Below are 20,937 nucleotides of genomic sequence, written 5' to 3'. Positions count from 1 at the left end.
TGAATCATTGCAATTAGACTGTTGCCTAGAAACAAATTTGATAGTAACAGACGCTATATAAATAAAGATTGATTTGATTCGATTTGATTTGACTGTTCCTTCAAAACGGGTCGCCTCTCGCCCAAGAGGCTTCATCAGTTCTAGCTGACGGTTTGGGAGTTCCAGGTACTTCAGAAGCCATTAACACATTTGGAGCTTCAGTCACCTGGTTGTTGGTTGGTGTTGGCTTCTTTCACTCTCTTCTTTCACACTCTCTCTCGAACCATCTACCTTCCCTGCCCAAAACATGTACACCATTATACTCAAGCGAGTGTCCTTTGTCCTTCAAATGCAGGTGAACTTCTTCATCCTGGCCCGAGGAGTTGGCTCTTCTATGATGTGCCATGGGCTTGTGTCTTGGTGTTTTGTCCTATTAAGTGGACAAGCTTCTGCCTCAGGGTGTTGGAGGGCTTGAAATGTCTTCAAGAAACTCAAACAGTCCAGTTCCTGACCCGAACCTGTATCCCTAACCCGCTCTTGATCCCACTCCTGTGTGCGGCTCTCAACCTGTGTGAATATAACTTGACGGTGGAGGGTTCTCACCTTAAATCCACCGATGGAGGGTTTTCCATGTGGTCTCTGTCTCTTGGTTCAGTTTGGGTGGAGTTTTAGGAAGCAGATCCTTGGATCCAGGTGTGTTTGTGCAGTCCTGTAGTCAGGCAAAGTTGTTTTTTAATTTTAACACGAGTCTCTTAAGGGCTGGCACAGCCCCCCCACTGTTGATTGTGTAAAATGTATTTAATTTAAAGAGTAAAACCGATAATAAAAAAAACTAAGATAATAAAACCAATTAAGGAATTCCCTCTTATAGAAGAAGTTAAAAAAAGATCTAAAAAGAACTTTATTAACATAATGAATAAAATCAGGTGGACTAAAAAGAGTCTCCTGCAGAAGATAAACAGAATTAAAAGATGAAATTAAAAAATCAGGAGGAAGAGCTTCCAGGCAAGAGTGGCGTCCCAAAATTTCGCAGGGATACCGCTTCCTCAGGGGACGCTCGAGACTGGCCTGTGTTCCGTGGAGGGAGGGAAACTGTGTGAGGGAATTGGATTGGGGGGTGGGGGGGGTTACCATTTTTGGATGGAAATCGTGTGGTTGGGTGGGGTGTGGGGGTGAGTGTATCAGTATGGTGCATGGTAGTTCTGTTGGTACTAGTGGCTTTGTGGCTCATAGTCTCCTGTCTTTCTGGAAAGAGCCGGTTTGAGACCAGGGGGGCCGCGGGATAACTTTTCCTCAGGAGGGGGTTTGATATGTTAATGTCAAGGTGAGGGAATCCATTTTGAGGAGGAAGGGGGGGGGGGGGTGGGGGGTGGAGGAGTTATGTGTCGGTGGGCTGTTGAGGTGGTGGCTCCAGAAGTTAAAAGGTGTTTATTCAGAGTCTGGTGGGGTTCAGATCAGTGGCACAAGCGTGGGCGTGGGTGTGGGTGGGGCTTAGGGTTTTGGGTTGTACTTTAATTGGACTCACCTGCTCCTCTGGGTGGTGTGGGCGAGTGGGAAGGCTGCACTCCAAGTGGAGCTGGGTTCAAGACCGATCCTGGGCAGGTGGATCAACAGGGACTGTGTAGTCCTGTCAGCCACATCATGAAACAGCCTGGTTCTTTGAAATTGTAAAGATCAGCCAAACTTTAAATGCACGTCCTGGTCCTCACTACATAGCATGTATAAGGACACACACGTTGTTCTGTATTTGCTGGTGATGTTTATCTGGCTGACAGGACAACAGACCCCTAAACTGTTCTCAGTAGCCAAATTCATTGATGTGCTCAAGTTTTAAATAAATACACTCTTCCCTGACCAGAATTCAATATTATAGTTTTTAATATTAACTTTTCTTCCATTACAGCAAATGTTAGTTTAATATTGCACCATTTTTCTGTGCAGCGGCAAAGGAAGAAGCTCAGAGATGTGAAAAAAAAGCCCGACATTTCAAAAGAGAGGGTGTACTTCACAGAAACTAGGGTGTAAATTGGAATTTTCTGACAAATCCGAAACCTTTCAGGGGAACTGTTGACAGGGGAAAGAAATAAACAAACCGAGCTGAGAACCAGAGCTCGTTTCTTAATAGAAGAGGGGAAAAAATGCCCAGGAGAGACTTCATAAACTCGCCCAATTTCAATAAACCTTCAAAATGTCATCATATGTAGTGAAAGAAATCTGAATGACGCGACTAATCACATAAATAATAGTGTCTGATGAGCATCACATAGACACTCTAATCATTCTTTCATTGTCCTCTGATGCTCTGAGGCTTCGCTGGTGCCTTTTTCTCTTCTTCTACACTCGTTTTGCATCATTCATATAGTGTTTTCTAGTCGTTAGGGACATCGGACGTGTCCAGTTCCGCTTTTTCCTGCATCCTAAATAGGCAGATTTTTGGTGGCCACATTGCAAAATGGATTAAAATGAGATACTGCAACAAACAGCGTTTATTAGAGACAGGAAGTTGCCAGCAAAGCTTAGGTGAACAGCAGAGACAAGTCTCCCTCAACACAGTGACAGAATATCAAACCATGCAGGAAATAAAACTTAAAATCAGAGCGAAAAACCACAAATCCTTTCGGAGAACGTGACCTAAATACGAGCTCCAACCACTGTCGGGATTTTTACTGCATTTACGGAGACAGAGAGGACGGAGGGCAGAGAAAATGTGAGGGATTTAAACTTTTGATAGATCCTGACGCTCAAATGTTAGCGTGCGTCGTATCAGAGGCGCTCCTGGATCAGATCTTCACTTCACCGGTCAGTCCTGTTTCACCGGAACACATTAAAAACACAAATTAAAATTCTGTTAGCTAAAATTAGCCAGTACTGCTAACTGTAGGCCTCAAAGCAAACAAACCGCTAACAAGTCCCGCTAAGAGTGACCCTTCAGAGGTGCTGGCAGCATCGCTGACATTGGCAGGAAGTGGTTAAGGCCCACTTCCTGGTGACTGGAGACAAACATGTGACCTATTCCTTTGGAGAAAGGCGCCGCTTTTTCCGCTGAGTTTGCACAATTGAGTTTTTGGCCCTTGTCAGAGGTTTGATACGGTGCTGTTGACAAGCTTTTCTCACCTCAGTCATATTTAACAAGCAGACGAAGGCCCAAAACTGTCCGCGATGGGCTTCTTTGTTCTCGCCGGTCCTCCGGCGGCGGCTCCCACTCACGCTCGCTGCTGTGTTCTTCTGAAGTTTCACTGCAGCCTTCTCTTAAATAAAAAGGGTTTTGATTTCCTTGGGTTCGTGCTGATGCCGCAGCTCTCGGCTCCGTCAGGACGGCTGTGATTAATGCCGCAACGCTCACCAACGCCACTTAACCCGAAATCGAGGAGGTTTTTGGTGTCCTCGAATTGCTCCGTTGCGTAACGGCAGACATGCGTTTAAAGACTCTCACGATGGAAACCAAACTTCTTTCTTTCTCCTGTGAGGGAGCTGTGAAAGGCTGGAAATGTGTCAGCGTTGGTCTCAGCTGCCGTGTCTCTGCTCTGCCTGCAGCTCCAGAAGAGGAAGGAGCGCGAGGAGCAGCTGGAGGACGTGATCCAGGCCTACGAGAAGATTCACATGGAGAAGAGCAACCTCCAGAGAGACCTGGACAAGATGGTCAGTCATTTCTCAGCTCGCTGTCGCTGTACACGCGTCACCCTGAATGATTATGAGAATTAGAGCTCATTCCTTACAAAGATGGTCCAGAACCAGCTGCTGATGAGGGCAAAACGGAGGTGGGACGCTCGTCCACCTTTGACCTTTTAGAACAACAGAGGAACGTGTGAACAGTGACATTTTTAATCAACAGGTTATTAATGTTCATTATCAGTGAAGCTAATTTAGTTGAAGACCAATTTCAGCCATTTTAAATGTCCACATCCTTACATAGTGGAACATTTTACATTTAATTTTTTTTTTGATTTTTTAATTTAAAGCTTAGAAAATCATTTTCAATCAGTTATCTTGACATACTCATTTAATCACAAGTATCAAAAAGCACAGTCGATCTTTATTCTACACTTTTGCTTATAAAACCCAGAAAATTCCTTTTATTTTTAATATCAGCATGTTAAAAGTCATTTACTCTGGGGGTATTTTAACAGCTCCTCTACCATTCAGTGTTTGGCAGCGTTTGACTTCCTTTTAAAGCTGTTAGAGAAGAAGCAGCGTGACCCATGGGTCCTCGAACACGCGTGTGCTTGCAGACCAGCCTGGTGGAGAAGCACATGGAGCGCATCCGCGGCCTGGAGTCGGCTCTGAGGCAGAGGGACAGCTCCCTGCAGAAGCTCAACATGCAGCTGCACAGCAAAGACATGCAGTACCTGCAGCTGCACGCCGGCCCCGACGCACACAGTGAGTCGCCCTCGCACTTGTGCAGCTTGTGTCATGCTGCAGCCGGCCACCAGGGGGCGGTTTCAGTGTGTACAGTGTGGTTGTGGCCAGCCCACCCTGTGGTGCCTTCAGGCGTCTTTTACAGTAATTCTGACACGTTAGATTACAGGAAATGAATCATCAGCATCAGGAGTGATGTCGTTTATGCTAAAAGAATAGCATTTGGTATCAAAAATGCTATTATTTGCGGTGGTTTAATTTATCCGAGGCCGTTTTGGTTCTCGTCCCCCGTCTCAACCCAGTTTGGACCCAGTTTGGACTCAGTTTGGACCCAGTTTGGACATTCCGTTTCCTGCTCTGGGAGTAGATTGAAGCTCAAACTATTCTGGCTTCTGAAGCGGCAGCTATTGTACGTTTGAAGAGCTGTCTGGGTTTTTTCGGCCATCTGCGCAGCTGACTGATCTTTTGTGATGACTCTGCGTTCCCAAACCTGTTCAGCTCTGCTACCACGCTAATGGACCCCCCCCCCCCCCCTCCTCCCGTTACCGCCGTGGTTACCACCTGCAGTTATGCTGCAGTTTTTTATTACCATTTTAGATCAATTAAAAGGACAGATCTTAATTTAAAATAAATATCCACATTTCTCCGAAGAGCCTCTCCAGTGAGCCAGAGCTGAACTCTGCCCTCTTCGCGGACGTGGGCGGCTGATGGAGCCGTGGAGGAAATGTCACTGCCGCCTCAACAGACGCCGGCGCTGATACCTTATTAGAGGCGGTGTGAAATTTGCATCAATCCCTCGTGTTCAATGCAGAAATGCCGGTTTGCTGCGGTGTGATGGACTGTCTTCCCGCTCGAGGACGACAGAGCGGAGCTGAATCGCTAACATGCCCACGCGGGTCACGTCACTGCTGAGTGATGAGGCCTGAGTGATGAGGAGTCAGCTCTTTCACGTTCCACACGCCGCCGCGCAACCTTTGTTCCCACCCGAACGCCGCGTTGGCCACGCGAAAGGCTGTGATTGTCTCTGTTTCCTCCTCACAGTGCTGGACTGTCCGGCCCTGACCCTCCAGAGCTCCCGCAGCCTGGACACCCTGTCTGACCTGAAGCTCCAGCAGCTGGAGGCGGAGCTGGAGGGCGCTCGCCACGAGGCCCAGGGGGCGTGCCAGCGGGAGAAGGAGCTGAAGGGGGAATGCGAGAGGTTGAAGGAGGAGATGAGGATGCTGCAGAACCAGAAGCAGAGGGACAGGGTCAGTGTTGCAGTCAGACGTCACGTATGGAACATAGGAGCTGTTTTTGTGGGGGTTTTTTACACACAGCAGCGTCTTTCCCCTCCCTCCAACTGGCTCATGTTCTCAGATTTTCTCCAGTATTCCAGCACCTGCATGCTAATCTAATTTCATGCTCTACTTCTGCAGGAAATGAATTCTCCGTGCAAGCAGTGCGATGTGGAGTGGATAAAGAAGGTGGGAGACGAGCAGTAAGTGACCCCGGCGCGGGGGTGGGGGTGGGAAGCGAGAGGTGGGAAGGGAGGGCTAAAATGGCTCACCTCCAGGGCCTCTGCTCGTAACCAGATAATCTTTCCTTTGCTGCCCAGGGAGGTGGCAGAGCATCCGTCCCACCAGTAGGGGGCAGTGTGAGCACAGTGTCTGAGTTGGAGACGTTCTACATCTACAGTAATCTCCCGATTCTCTGATTCAAATGACCATTCTAAGGTGTTCCAGGTATCTAACAGGCAAACCACAGCAGGTGCCCAACATGCCGACTCCCACACGCTGAAACCCCAGAAGAGTTTCAGGAGGCGCAGACAGAAATCATCAAAAGCGGCAAAGCAGAGAGTGTGGTGGAGGCTTTTTTTTTCCAGACCTCGGTCACCTTTTGGTTTTACTCAACAATACCACTCACTCCCACTGAAAACCTGCGACGCTCACAAGTGTTTCCTGCTGCTTCTTCTCGTAATTCGGCGTATTTAGTGTAAACTAAACTGCTAAACTGACCAGCTCAGCTGAACTCCTTTATCATCGTTCTATAATCGGAATTCCAAGAACACAAACGCGAGCGTCGACTTGATTAACTCAGTATTTCACCCTCCATCGGTCTTCCATTTTCTCTTTCTTTACCTCGGTTCTGAGTAGTTTTGTGGCCAATCTTGCAACTGATTTGTGGAATTTCTTTCGCCTCGTTATGCAGTAAATGAAAAACAACCCTCGCCGACCACAAACCGCACGTTTGGCAGCCACGTGGAACTTCGCCCCCTCTCACTAGGCCACTGACTCATGGCGCTTCAGCTTTCAGCAGAAGAGACCCGTTTACAATAAATCACGACACGACGGCGACCAACCGCGGAGGATTCCCAATTCTAGACGCGGGAGACATTAAATATGACAGTGTCTGGTTTTTCATTCGCGGGGAAAAAACACGAGATGGACGTGAGCTGTAAAAAAATAATGATTTAGCACCTTTATAATTCCAAACACATCAAAGGTCTTTTACCTGACGTCATATCTTTAACATTCAAATATAAATGTATGTGAAACATGCTATAGACTCGGCGTGCATCCAACAATGACCTCATATCTTTTCTAAAGTTATTTTTCTCGCGTCAAACTTTCGACTAAAGATATTAAAAAGAGAAATCCTCAAAGTTTAATTAGCTTCTAATTTTCCAACACAGACGATCGAGATGACTATCCAGTCAGTAATGAATCCTAAAGGCTTTGGAGGATAATAACCCCCCCCCCCCCCCCCCCAGCACCACCGCCAGAAACGCTCCTCCATATTAATGAGCTGCTGGAGGTTCGTAACAGAACATTTAACAGCTGAAAACGAGGAATTCTGATCTGGCAGCCGCTGCAGCGGCGTTGGATCAGGGGTCAGATTTCATCCCACTTCATCTCCCCACGCGTCCGGTTCACTCCCGCATCTGATCCGTGCAGCGGCACCAGTCGTCCGTCGGCGCTGCGTCGGCGTCATCGCACCCCTCCTACGCGCCGTGCGCGGCGCCGTCGTGCTCGTGCACAAGCGGGAGACCGGGAGAAGTATTTTTAGGCCTTCAGACAACGCGAACATGTGCTGAAGCGCCCGAACCGCGTGAGGAGCTGATGTGTGCAGGGGCGTGCGCGCTTCGCGTGCATTTTGTCCAAGTACAGTACACAAGAAAAACGACATATTAAAGGTGTGACTAGTAGGAGCCGTGCACGTGTAATCTCAGAATCAAGAGGAGTCAGACAGACAGACAGACAGACAGACAGCACCGCGAGTTAAGGACCTGTCAATCACGCCGGTGGCCCCGCCCACAGTGTGAACGAATGAGTGTGATTTTCCTACAGGTTTCAGATAAATGGTGACCCTGAATCATTTCAGCACCAGGCACCACCAACCACACATCATGTGGTGAAGGTCCTGAGGGGGCTCTGCCGCCCCTCAACACCCCACCCCCCCACCCTTCTCTGAGTCAGAGCTCAGGGATGGAAACCCAGGTGGGCCAGTTCAAAAACAAGGTTCAGGAGTGGAAGCTATGACTGAATATCGGGTGCAGCCATGCATTTCAGAGAGCAGAGTCCAAAATGGAAATGATCTGTATTTAAATCAGGCCCGGAGACCCGGGCGAGAAGTGCCGGGACTCATTTTCCTCCGCAGACAGCAGGTTTTATTTGCCGTGTAGGCAGCATACATATGGGATTATCTTTTGTTTCGTTGGTGTCGGCGGGGTGTTTGCGTAGATCACACATGGATTTGTGCCGTTTGTCGTTGTTGTTTGACTCAAACACGGAGCCACGGTCTCGGCAGCAGAGATGTTTAACTATTTTCTTTTAAAGGCGCGCTAACACTTTAGCAGCTGTTTCCCTATTTTAAATAAAAGAACATTCATATTTGCCTCTAAATATTGCAGGAAGCATTTGAAGGAGAAAAAAGTGAGACAACAGCTAATCTGCTAGTTTAAAACACATTTCTTGGACTTAAAGGTGTTCAAAGTTGCCTCTTTTGTTGAATAATAAGCTGCAATAAAGGCGGTTTTGGAGGTTTCCTGCATGCGTTGCACTTATGAGTCTAATTTAATCTGGCTGCTGTCAGATGAGAAATGGCAACCTTCTGACAGGATAAAGTGATTATCTTGCAGATTACATGTTTGATTTCAGGGTTTCACATCTCGCTTGTTTTGATCGCATGACTCTGATCTAAAACTGTCGATCCTGGAATGAAAACATTTCAGGTCAGGGCTGGGGAGTTTATGAAAAAGAGCCGATAAGATCCTCGTTATCAGATCAACTCGATGACTGCGGTGAGATCCCACTGCAAGCTATAATGTCAGAAGTCATCATGTAACCACAACAGAGGCCTGGAGAATACCATTATTATAAATATATGCTAGGCTGCTTTCCTGTAATTATTGCTGTGCAATCAGACTTTTGAGCGGATGAGGAAGGTTCAGGACGTCGGCCATCTTCCCCTTTATGGTTCCTCAAATAGAGTTGCTCGGTAACAGATTCACGCGCGAAATGTTGCGAATCCAGACGCCGCATTTGCGCGCTAAAAATACGGAGCCTGCGAGCCTGTCAGTCATGCGGCCCCATCTGTGAGGCTGTCATCTGTTGGACTGCTCATGCTGTGGAGATGAAGAGCAGCGCGGCTCCCCGATGAGCCGCCTTCCTCGCCTGATAATAAAGAACAAATCGCTTAAATGGACATTTGTAGACGTGTCCTAGGTGACGGTCTCCTCCTCTCCTCCCACAGGGTGAATTTGGCTCTGGCCTACACGGAGCTCACGGAGGAGCTGGGACGTCTACAGGCGCTCAGCACCAAGCAGACGGAGATCCTGAGGAAGGCTTCTCAAGAACAGGCCAGTCCAGGTTAGCATCAACACTCCTCAGGTCTAAAGACCGCTCTTCAGGAAGGTGGATGGAAGGTGGAGGAAGTATTTCATGAATAAGTTGCTTTAAGGAAGAGCTGTCGTTTTATATTTTTTAGCTGTCAGGAGCCGACTCTCAAACACTGTCATCATTCTTTGTGAAGCAGCATCAAAACTTCCTGCAGCCTCTGAGCTCATGTCTGACTGATCTCACCTCACTAGTCAAGCCGGAAGCTGGGACAGAGACGTGAAAAGGGCCAAACGCTAGCAACACCTTCCTCTTCCTACACATCAGTATCTAACAACTGCGTGTACACACATGCGAAACTACTGCAAACCCAATGTAACTGGAACAACCAAACATCAAGAAATGCTTCGCGTGGTTCACTTATGTAATCCGTGAAGAGGGAGCTTGTCTGGAAGCATAAAGACATTCTCCGCTCAACGTGACTGACACACAGAGCGCTAACACCCCCTCCAACGCCTAAACCAAGTGGCCACAAACAAAGTTGTTTAAAGTGAAACTCGAGAAAAAAAAATGTTTTCTGTAGATGTCATGCAGCAGATGTACACATCAGCTGAACAAACGCGAGTTAGGCAGGCGGTGGGACACGAACCGATGCCTATTGTCTCTAACTGGGCGCAGGCGGTACATGGGTGCACCATGAGGAACTTTAGATTAATGCTGTGTCATTTTCTTCACTAAAGACATTAAAGTTACGCAAAGTTCTGATAAATGTCGCTCCTTTTTCCTCTCAGTGCAGCGCCACTCTCCGATCCAACACCAGCGCCACTCTCCGGTACCTCAGCGCCACTCGCCCATCGCGCAGCGCCACTCTCCCGTGCCGCCTCTCCCGCACCACTCCCCGATCCAGCAGAGACGTTCGCCGGTGCTGCAGCGCCTCTCCCCAGACATGCATCGCCGCTCACCCCTTCTTGATGTGAAGAACGGCCCGGCTTCCTACTCCAGCCGACCGCCCAGTCAACACCTGAGGGCCAGTTTCCAGGGTCGTCGGAGCTACTCCGAGGTTGCCGACCCTTCTGCGTACCAGTGCCCGCCGCGCTTCTCCCTGGACCCCGTCTCTACCCTGCCTAAACCCAGACCCTACATAGAGGGCTATTCCAAACCCCAGCCCCAGCACGTCGGCTCGCCTCACGGCGGACTGCAGCACAGAAGATCCCCATCTCCCCATCAAGGAGGAGGAGGAGACGGAGAAAGCTCCATTCGTCATTCAAGAGAGATGCCTTTCCCACTTTCGGAGGTGGCCCACTTGCGTTTTGAACCCCCTCCTCCTTCAACGCCGGCACCCCAACCCCCCCAGTCCTCCGAAGATGAGGAGGAGTGGACCTGCCCCCATACCATCAGCCCACCACGGACACTGGGAGTCTTCTCCTCTGCGGTGACCAGTGGGGTCATGAGAGGCCCAGCGTCTTGCTCAGCCTTCCCAATCCCTCAGAGGCCAAACACCCTCAGCTGCCACCCACAGCCGGGGTACATTCCAGTGGAGCATGCTCAGTCCTGGCCCTCCATCAATGTGAGTGTGTCAGGTCGAAAAAAAAAGCATCCGCCTGTTTAGGTTTAAGCAGGGCAAACTTGTCAAGTGATCCAGACCAGAACACCAGTTAATGTAAACCTGCAGTCAGAGCGTGTGCAGACCTGGCCCGGCTCTCTTGGGTGGCTCATGAGGTGTTTGTGTGTGTTGCAGCTCTGGATGGAGACGGAGGAGAGCGACATGCGGAGCTGCCCTCTCTGCCAGCTGATATTCCCCATCGGGTACCCAGATGATGCCCTCATCAAGCACATCGACTCCCACCTGGAGAACAGCAAGATCTGAACGCTACAGCGTCCAAGAGACCAACGGAGCTGTCTGAACGGACGGTCACACTGGTAGATGGTCCAGCGGGTAGAGTCAGCTCTGCGCAGTAACCTGGGCGGGGATACCAAATGGTGGTCGGTGTCACCCAGGTCCGGGCAGGAGTTCAGGGAACAATCCTTGAGGCAGCTTTGTCCGTATAATCTCCGACTCTGGTCGCTACTCTCTTGTGTGGTCTTGTATGGTTCCAGACTGTTCCACATGTCATCTACTCGCTTCACTCTATACTACACGTACACTTTGATTTAGCAAACTAAGCCAAAGACCGGGAACGAGAGGCGGGTCGGTGGGTCATCGGTCTCTGCATGTCGAGTTACTTTCAGTGTTGTGTACATGATCAGGGAGGTCGGTTGTGTTTTCCTTTTTTAAACTACTGTCACCACAGCTTTAAATTCTGGGCAGCATCTTTTGTCCCGCACAGTCACTTCAGTACAATATGCAGATGATTCTGTCCTGTGACAGGAACACGTTCTTACTCCCAACTTGTCAAAGGACGACGCTCGGTCCTTTTATCCTCACGGTGACGCAACGCGACGTCCCCGGGACGTCGACAATGCATAAAAGCTAGGACGTGAAAAATGACCCATCTGAAAGGCATCGGCTAAAAGCGCGTCACAAATCACTGTGAAACACGTACCATGGCGAACCACCAGGAGTTTTTAAACAAACAAACAAAAACAGCGGCATTATCGTTGTCTGACGCGTTAGATCTCATCAAGCTATTTGAGAATTTAGAAGGGACGGAACTGTTTTAAAGGTTTTAAAGCTGTTTTAAAGGAAGGGGGGGTCAAACTGATATCCTGTCGAAGATGATGCAAAAAGGACGTTTAAGCAGTTCTTGAGAAGGCAGAAAAACATTCCAGTTTCACATTCAATCTACAGACAAAACTGACAGATGGCGAATGTGAGTGTGAAGCTTTTCCCCCAGCCAGGGTAACGATGCCCTGCAGGGCGGGGTCCCGAAGTGTCTTATTAACCACAAGAGGGACTTTTATTTTGGTGGGAATATACCTTTTTGCTTGCGGCCTGTTTAAAGTAAATTGAATATCCTTGCACTTTAAGTTAGCGCAGCCTATAAAAATATATCTCAGTCCCCACATATATTTTCTGTGTATAATTCCCTGTTTATATTGTCGATGTAAGAGAGGAAAACATGGAGATATATTTTTGCAAACGCCAACACACCACTGTTGTACATAGACCAGTCGTTAACATCCACAAAATCCTGCCGTTTAGGTGTTCTGTCGCCACTTAAGGGTCTTCCCGAAGGTTTGACCTCTGACCCGGTTTGATGTCACGGCCGCCCAGACCGCCCAACAAAAAAAAAACAACAGAAAAATCGAGAACGCGGAGGTTCGCTCCTCGGAGACCTCTGCAGGCTCTCTGCAGCGACACGTCGGGTTTGTACATGTAAACAGGACATATGATCACAGGAATGATACAATGTCAGCAAATCTGAGGTTTTCAGCTGCATCTGCAGCGTCTGGCGGGAGATGACATGTGGTAGATTACGACTTTGGGACAGATTGTGGCGGCGGCAGTCTGACTTCCTGTCGCAGCAATCCGCAGCAAACCAATTTGCTGCTGCGAATTTACGTCCTCTGAAGATTCTAACAAGCTGTACTTTTAAAGGTCTCGCTCTTTCTTTTGGTTGTGACATCACCGTTCGAGTTGTAGTTGTGATCGACTCCGGCTCAGCAGGCGACCACGGAGATCAGGTTTTATGTTGCATGTTGCCAGAAAATAAAAATGATTTTAAAAAAACAACAACAACATGTTATTGTAAATCAGGAAAGGGCTGATTCAGACTCAACATCTGGACCGTCACGACTGTGTGCAGCTCAGTGTTCGCAGCGTCTGACATGAGGATGTATTGAAAGTCGCTCTGTTTCTGTGAAATAAAAGAAAAAAAAAAGTGTACCTGCCACCTACACAAACTGTTTCCTGTGGGGAAACCCTGAACACATCACCAGAAAGAGAAGCTAAATGAATTTTGAGATAAAACAACTGCAGCAAGGCCACAGATACAGCTTCAGTCCTTCTATACATCATACATCTATACATCTAACCATGATGACACAGTTACCGACACTTTTGATTCCACCTCCAAGGATCCAAAAAAAGGGAGAAAAGTGACAGTTTTGGACATTAAATCAACTGATGGAAACAATTACAAAAGTCCAGTTTGGCCAGTAAGGATGCGTTCAGGAACACCAGTTCATGCAACAGAAATACAGGATCGGTCACAACTTTTGGGGCTGTGGTCAGCAAAAAAGGTTCTGGGTTCAAATCCCCCGGGGGTACAGGAGCTTTTCTGTGTGGGGTTCACCTGACTGTTGGGGACAGGCGATTTGGCCCTTTAGGCCCTGCTTCTGGAGGCCACCATTAAGGGCCAACAGATTTTAAATGAGGCCCATTAAGAGCTAATCAGCACTTATACGGAGTCAATTTTGTCCTTTTGACTCTTCACATTGAGGTTAATAACATAAATTAATATTATTAACCTGCAAATGTGTGGATCAATATTAATACCTTGTAGATACAATTAGTCTAATGTTAATTAAAAGTGGCTGTAAACAGTTTACCAAAGTGTTCCCAGTAGAAAAGCTCAACTATCAAAATCTGCATCAGTCTCTCCTGGATCAAATAACAAATCATTATTTAGAAAAAACAATGTTTAGAATAATCCGACTGACACATTTATTTACATTTTCACACATACAGAATTTCTCGCTGTGGTTTAATCCCAACCAGCTGATCATCAGAGAAGAATCACCACATCGAGCACAAGTTGGGCTGATTTTGCCGGATTCTGAAATCCTTCATCTCTTTATTCTCATTGGCCAAAGGCTCAGTGGACTCAGGTGAGGATCAAAGAAAGAACTTGGAAATTTGGTCGCCACCGGTGTTTCCTTTAACCAGTCCAGAAGATAAACTCAGGAGACCACAAAGTTCTGATGATTCATGATTCTGTCCTCCTAATGCACCTGCAGCGTGGTGTGTGTGTGTGTGTGTGCGTGTGTGAATCAGACTGATGTCCTGCAGAACATCAAAGCGCAGAATTAGAGAACTAGTTCCTCGAGGACCAGAAACCAGCAGATCTGTTGCGACCTTTCTCACCTTTGTCTGTGGAGGTGCAGTTTCTTTCTCTGCTCGGCAAAAAATTGGGACACGCACACACTCTCACACACTCTCTGTCACACACACACGCGTTGTTGTACTCCTATCTTTTTGAGGACCAATGAGACATGATGCGTTCCCCAGCTGCTTACTCTAACCCTAACCATCCTAACCCTAACTAACCCCCTGACATAAACTCGATTCTAACCTCAAACTTAAAACCGTGCCTTAACCCCCAAACGGTCCATGTGACAAGAGAGCAGAGGCCTAAACGCCGCAGTTCCCAAAATGTCCTCACTTGGCCAGTAGAATGAGTATTATGGTACTCAGTATTTAGCATGTACAAGGACACAAACAAACACACACGCGTGCAGCTGCAGGTGCGTCAGGACAGAGCCACACACACACGAACCATCAGAACTTCACGGTCACGTAGAAAAGATGCCGACTCGGAAACATCCCTTTTTAATGGTTTGCTGCATTGTTTATCTTCTCATTCAGTGCTTAAATGCACTGAGATATTTTTAAAAAAACAACAACAACAACAACGATAACAACTGTCATCAATCATAGGGTGAGATGTTCACAAGCAAAACACATTTAGACAGCAGATGTTTGATGTGGAGACAAAAGCGAGCAGGAAGCATTTAGGAGGCAGGAGGTCAAAGAGCATTCTCTTACCTCCGTTCATGGCCTCCCTCCGCCACCCGCCGCCTTGCTTTCCTCTACCTTTAGTTCTGTGCTGATAACCTCATTACATACCTACCCCAGGAAAGCGCATGTGCACCCACCCATCCGGCCACAGAAACCACAAACTCAACAAAAACGAGAAGCTGCAGCAAAAAGCAACAGAGAAAAGCCACAAAAGTGAAAAAAAAGGGGCAGAAAAATCAGCAGTTTGTGCTGGCTGATCAAAAAGACGTAAATATCCAGCAGCCCACGGTCCTCGTCCTGCACAAACACACAATTCTTAGAAATTGTCGGCTGGAGGTGAGCTTAATTTGCTTCTGTGTTTCAGAGAGGAAGACTCTTGTGATGTAAAATAAAGGAGCGCGTTAACCGACAAATGCAGGATGGCGACGGCGGTGCTTCATTTTTTTTAAATATTTGCGTCGTGGAGATGACTTTAAAACTTGTAGTCTGTGGTTTCATTTGACTTTGGGAAAACTTTGGCTTCTTACATTGCGTTTTTTTGCGGAATTTTCTTCTTTTTTTTTATCAGACAGGAAGTGATTCAACCATGCGGAACACGTCAAATCGACGTGGAGGCAAAGAAAAGCAGTTTCATCTGTGAGTGGAAGTGTTTCATCAGCCCACTAGATGGCCACAGAAACCACAGAAACCACAAGTTACAGTTGAGCCTTTCCGACTACAACCAGCAGGATTCCTTCACATGAAAACAAAAGTAAAATCCTGCCCTGAAGGGTCCTTGAATCATCAAGTAGTCGCATTTCACTTTTGCAGATGACGGCCTGTGTTCCGAATCATTAGACTAGCACAAAACAATGTTTGCAACTGAAGCAGTGGAGACCAAAGACTAAAGGTTGGAGAAACACTAGACAACAAAAGGGGCGGAGCCTATATGGAGGAGGAAGTGATGGAAAATGTACATATTTATGCAATCATTAGAAAAGAAAATGATGTTATCGGCAATCTAGACTTGGCCGATGGCCCCTGCTGTAACAGCTGCCACCTCCTCTTCCAGCAGGAACGTGCACTGTTGCCTCACGTGCACTGCTGACCACCCTGCCATTCTGTCAGCTGGCAGAAGGCCAAGGCCCGCGGATCGACAACCTGGGGTGGGGTGACACCACACACCAGCCAAAAAAAGCCCCAAAAAAAGTCCAGATTCTGTCCCAACACACAGATTCATGCACCAACACAGCGTCACACATGCACACGCTCACACATCTGTGCCACCACGCTAGCATTTGCACGCTCCGGCACTCGTGCTAATCTGCTCGGGTAGAGGCGCGGCGAGTGCTGGAGCAGGGCGGTGAACTGCGTTTGAACCGGTGACCTCTGTAACTCACCCATATTGATGGCAGGCAGAGCACTCGCTACCGACACAGCGCTTCAGCGAGCATAGCGTGGCCCCAGGGACCACAGGCGTCAGTGGCGGGTGGGGGGGGAAATCAAAGGTTTGACAGGAGCGCCAAGAAAATTGTCAGCTTGTTTGTAAAGGTGCAAAAACAAAGACGCGGCTAGAAGTTATGCTAGCTTGGTTTGAATAATGAATGCTAACAGCGCTCCTCCAGTGTTCCTCCAGTGTTCCTCAGGCTTCTGTCTCTGCAGAAGTTTCTGAGCAGAGCTCACCGATGCTTAGACAGTAAAGCAACACGCACCGACGCTCACACACGGTTTCTTTACATTCCTTTAAACTACTTTACATCTGTCTGAAAGTTCTTGTTACCTTCCTTGGCGAGCACCTGCTGATGTGAAAGACGGCTCCAACGGCGGTCACAAACCTCATTAATCTGCACACTTTTCTTTCTAAATGGCAGTTTTAGGCCAGTGTTTCTACTTATAGGTTGTTCCCGACCTTCTCGGACCCCGGGTTGACCTCCAGCCGGGGTGATGCGGAGGTGAGCCGCCGTCTCCATGAATCATTCATTTCATTTTCATGTAGGATTGTCTAATTTTGCATTAGCGAGCAGTGTGACGCCGGGGCCGGCCCCCACAGTGCTCCATTAAATATTCAGTTTCATGCCGTGTCTCCATACAGCTCAACCATTCTTATTAGTATGTTCTTATCCTCCGGATCCATTATGAAAGCTAGAGGGGATGGAGCTTTTTTAAGGAGGCGCCGCCCTTTACTTCAATATTTGATGAAGAGGCAGCTGTTGATCTACCTAGCTTCTTCGTAGCCGGCAGGTTAATGTCCTGTCAGCATTTCTTAGTGGTGGGAAGCACCACCTCTATGTGATTCTTTGCTGTGTCGTCCTACGAACATGCAGATCATCCACAGACCAACGCGAGTGATGTCAACCAGGAAGTAAAAGCTTGATTGAAATAAACACACCATCGCCGCAGAAGTATAAAAGTGACAGAGCCAGATTCTTGACTACAGCATCTCTCTATAAAAAAAGGTTGAGCAGGCTTTTCCCGCTTTTTTCAATAATTATTATTATATCAATTATCTTCCTTAAGTTATATTAAGTTAATATAGTTGTGAGGAAATTCTAGATGATAGCTTTTACTTTAACATCGAGCCCTAAATCGTGTCATAAAAGCGAGCTTCATCATGAAATACAAATAATTTGCTTAATAAGCATCAGGGTGAGGTTGAAATCACCTTGTGCAGTTTTCCAGGTTCTAAAGATTCAAGGTTGAAGGTGTTCACTGTCATCAGTACAGCAATAAATATAAATAAATAAAACAACAATCTTTCCTCACCATGATAAATGCCAGAGATGAGAAAAGACGTGTGGAGGTAGCGAGAGTGAGGCAGCATCAGCTGCACCTCCACCAGTGAGGGAGCATGAAATGCATATTTAGGGAGGTTCTGTAGCGGAAGTTCGAATACAGCAGGAGTGCAAACGGTGCAACATCAACTGCGTGTGCAAGTTGAGGGCAGAAGTGTGAATAGGCCAGGCTGAGGGTAGGCGTGGCCCCCGAGGATGGCGGCAGCTCTCGCTCCTGTGGTGGCAGATGCTCTGCAGAGAGGCCTGTGGAGGCCTGGCGATCTTCTCCCGACGTTGCAGCCGCAGTGGCGTTCAGGCCTCTGCGTGCTCGCCCCCCCCCCTCCAGTTGTGTCACCTGCACAGGACGCGTGAAGAAATCAATCGTTTAGTTTAAAAACCTCAGATTTTCCCTTCATCTGCTGCTGGAGAAGCTGCAGTAAGGAGAGAACGCGCTCCTTCCTGGGTGAACCGTTGCTCGACACTACGTCCACGCTGTGGGTTCTGCTAGCGGATTTGACAAAGGTGTTGTAGCCCGGGGTAGCCCGCTTGATCCCGGCCGCTCTGGGTGAGAACGTCTACTCGGAGAAGTGTTGATCCCCGTTTCAACACTCCTTAGCAGCTTTATTGTCAGCCACAATATGGCGGAGAGCAGGACTGCGGTGCTGCAGCAGTGAAGACGTCTGAAAACACGTCGGCTCAGTGGTGGCCGGGCATATTGCTCCACTCGGGGAGGTTTCATCATTAGCCGTCGCCGCCTGGCACGCGGGCGGTGTAGCCCCTTTTTTCCCCTCGCAGGCGGCAGTATCACAGCTCTGATCTGTCACCCTTTGCTCGCCTTAATGTGTGAAAGCAAGACGTGTTGCGCCTATTAGCACTTCTTGCCGAGGCTGGCATGCTGATCCCTCATCCCCGGGGAGCCTGGCAATATGGTGCCGCATGGTGACCGCCCAGCAGCCCTGGCTCCCGCTGTCACAACACATCACACGTCCCCAACAACCACCGCCGCCTCTTCATCCTCTTCCTCCTCGCCCGCCACGCCTCCGTCACCGCGGTTGGACGGGTGACCGAGGGTCCTCTGGGTGGAATTCAAACTTTGAAGCACTCTGGAGATGCTGACGCCGGTTGTGAAGAGTTACCTGGGGTCGGATCAGGTAGCTCGGTGAAGAGGAGTCCACGTGCGCGTGGAAGGTGAAGGGGAAGTCGGGCGAGTGTCACAAAAACAGCAGACTTCAGGACTGACCTGGAATCAACTCTGGAACCTTTCGCTGCGAGGTGACTGCCCCGACCGCAGGTGTCATTGACCTTAAACTCTGATGAGAATTTTTTTTTTTTTTCCACTGGGCTGCTGGAACGAGAGCGCACATCGAGAGTCGCTTTTAGAAACGGTGCAAATACGCAAACGTGGTAAAATTAGAAGCAAGAGGCAGCCTGTTTATAATTAGAAAGAGTCATATTTCACTGGTGTCGCCATGACAACGCATTGGCTCATGAGCACGATACCTGGATGTGACTACAATGATGATGATGATGATGATGAATGTTCTCCAGTCATCATAAACCCTGAGTCACAAGGGTTCCACTGACTAATTTAGAAAGTTGTAGGGTGAACGCATGTAAAATATCACCCAAGCTTGAATGTGTGTGTGTGTGTGTGTGTGCGTGGCAGCGCCTGTCATTGGCGTGTAAATGCAGTAAAAGGAAGTGAGCCTATGAGTGGTTTCTGTATTCTACTCAGACTGAGGATGAAGGTAAAATACCAAAGCCATTTTTAAACCGGACCGATGGCTCCTTTTAATAGCACCAAACCTCGACCTGGCTAACTCTACGCCGCCTCGGCCACAAAGCCAGGGTGCCTTCGTGCACGTGACCCTTCGGAATGAACAAAGGTCGGGGGGCTTTAAAAGGTGTTATAGCATCAGCTTGTACATGATACCTACGTGCTACTGTATGTAGCACGTAGCCACCATCATGTGACAGCATGGCCGTCGGCCACGAGGGCGACGCCTGCGAGGTGCCTGTTGTGCACAGATATCCTCCCTGACACCCGCTGCCACCCTGGCGTCGCCCGCCAGGTGTCCCCCGGCTGCGTGACCGCCGGTGACGGACAGGTTCTGACCTGGAATTAAATGAAACTTCCATATGCCAGAGGTGACGCCTGGACAGGGAAGTAAATAAAATCCCCGTGCTGAAGCAAAAGGGTGGCGGGGCGATGGGGAGGAAGTGGGGTGAAAGGAGGTGGAAGTGGGCGGGGCTGAGCTGTCACAGCTCCACGCCTGGCTGCTCATACGCACATTAACACTGACAAGACAAAGAGGTGACACATCCCGCTGCTGCAGGGGCGCCGCTACGGACACGCTCGTGCACACGCACGCGGGCACGTGCACTCGCCCTCACGTGGGCACGTGCATTAAATCTATGCAAACCTATTTTCGCCACGCCTGCTCGTTCACACACTTTTCTCCCAAACAACGTTGACGGTGTTTTTGTTTTTTTAAAAAGCGATCAGAAATCTCACTAAATGTCCACGTTGAACAGGTCAGATCCGGAAGACGACGCAAACTTTAATGGAGTTGGGCGAGGCGGCGTGCGCACGTGTGGCGATGACGCCCCGCTCGGAGGGAAACGCGGCTCACAAACGGTTCGGCTGACGGATGAAGGCTGGCAGAAAGTGATGCCAAACCGGATTGAACTTTGGGACATCTTCGTTTTCGACAGCTTCAACAAGCAGGGGGGGCATGTGGCGGTCACCGGGGGGCAAGGCCGCGGTCAATGGGGGCTGGCACATTATCCCGAGGAGGGTGTCGGGGGCGGGGGGGGGGCGGAATACACGGGGCCTTGTGGTGTCACTGTAATGTCAGCCACAATCATCGTTTGCTGTAATTTTCTGAGCAATTAGAGAGCTTATATTGAGAACGCTCGCCAGCTGACACACACGGACACGCTGAAGGAGTCCCTCACAGCCACACACACACACACACACACACACACACACACACACACACACACACATTATAACACACACACACAGCTAATCAAACAGACAATTGATGAACTCCAGCCTGAAAACTGCATGATCCTGGACCTCCTGTAGTGTGAAGGTCACTTAAGAACCCCCACCACCCATAAGAATAAGATCAAAATGTCTTTGTGTGTGTGTGTGGTGTGTGTGTGTGTGTGTGGTGTGTGTGTGTGTGTGTTGGGGGAGTACCGCTGGTGCATGATGGACATGATTTGGAAGGGTCACCCTAATCTGACAGAGTTAAAATGGGGCACATGGTCCCAGTCCTCCCATTCACATACGGGGTAATGACTGGGGGCCGACCCCCCCGGGCCGACCCCCCCACCCCAGTCAGTCACC

At 48.7% G+C, this 20,937-nt stretch overlaps 1 protein-coding gene and 1 long non-coding RNA gene across 2 annotated transcripts in view; one reads left to right on the top strand and one right to left on the bottom strand.

Annotated features, from left to right (window-relative positions):
- tbkbp1 (TBK1 binding protein 1) overlaps window positions 1-12,973 on the top strand; it is a 28,238-nt gene extending 15,265 nt beyond the window's left edge. Inside the window, exons 4-10 of the mRNA XM_057052142.1 lie at window positions 3,514-3,618; window positions 4,209-4,356; window positions 5,377-5,582; window positions 5,751-5,812; window positions 9,067-9,182; window positions 9,941-10,716; window positions 10,888-12,973. Coding sequence (XP_056908122.1) covers window positions 3,514-3,618; window positions 4,209-4,356; window positions 5,377-5,582; window positions 5,751-5,812; window positions 9,067-9,182; window positions 9,941-10,716; window positions 10,888-11,016 — 1,542 coding nt within the window. The 3' untranslated portion in view covers window positions 11,017-12,973. The remainder of the gene's footprint in view (window positions 1-3,513; window positions 3,619-4,208; window positions 4,357-5,376; window positions 5,583-5,750; window positions 5,813-9,066; window positions 9,183-9,940; window positions 10,717-10,887) is intronic.
- Window positions 1,840-15,196, bottom strand: LOC130536495 (uncharacterized). The gene is made up of 4 exons (XR_008953363.1): window positions 14,857-15,196; window positions 3,696-5,555; window positions 3,094-3,606; window positions 1,840-3,049 (listed from the first exon to the last, which is right to left on the bottom strand). It is a non-coding gene; the product is annotated as an uncharacterized LOC130536495 (long non-coding RNA).
- Between the last annotated feature and the right edge of the window lie 5,741 nt (window positions 15,197-20,937).

The sequence above is a fragment of the Takifugu flavidus genome, chromosome 1 (assembly GCF_003711565.1).
Source record: "Takifugu flavidus isolate HTHZ2018 chromosome 1, ASM371156v2, whole genome shotgun sequence".
NCBI lineage: Eukaryota > Metazoa > Chordata > Actinopteri > Tetraodontiformes > Tetraodontidae > Takifugu > Takifugu flavidus.
The sequence above is the reverse complement of the archived record's forward strand: the minus strand, read 5'-3'. Positions and strand labels throughout refer to the sequence as shown.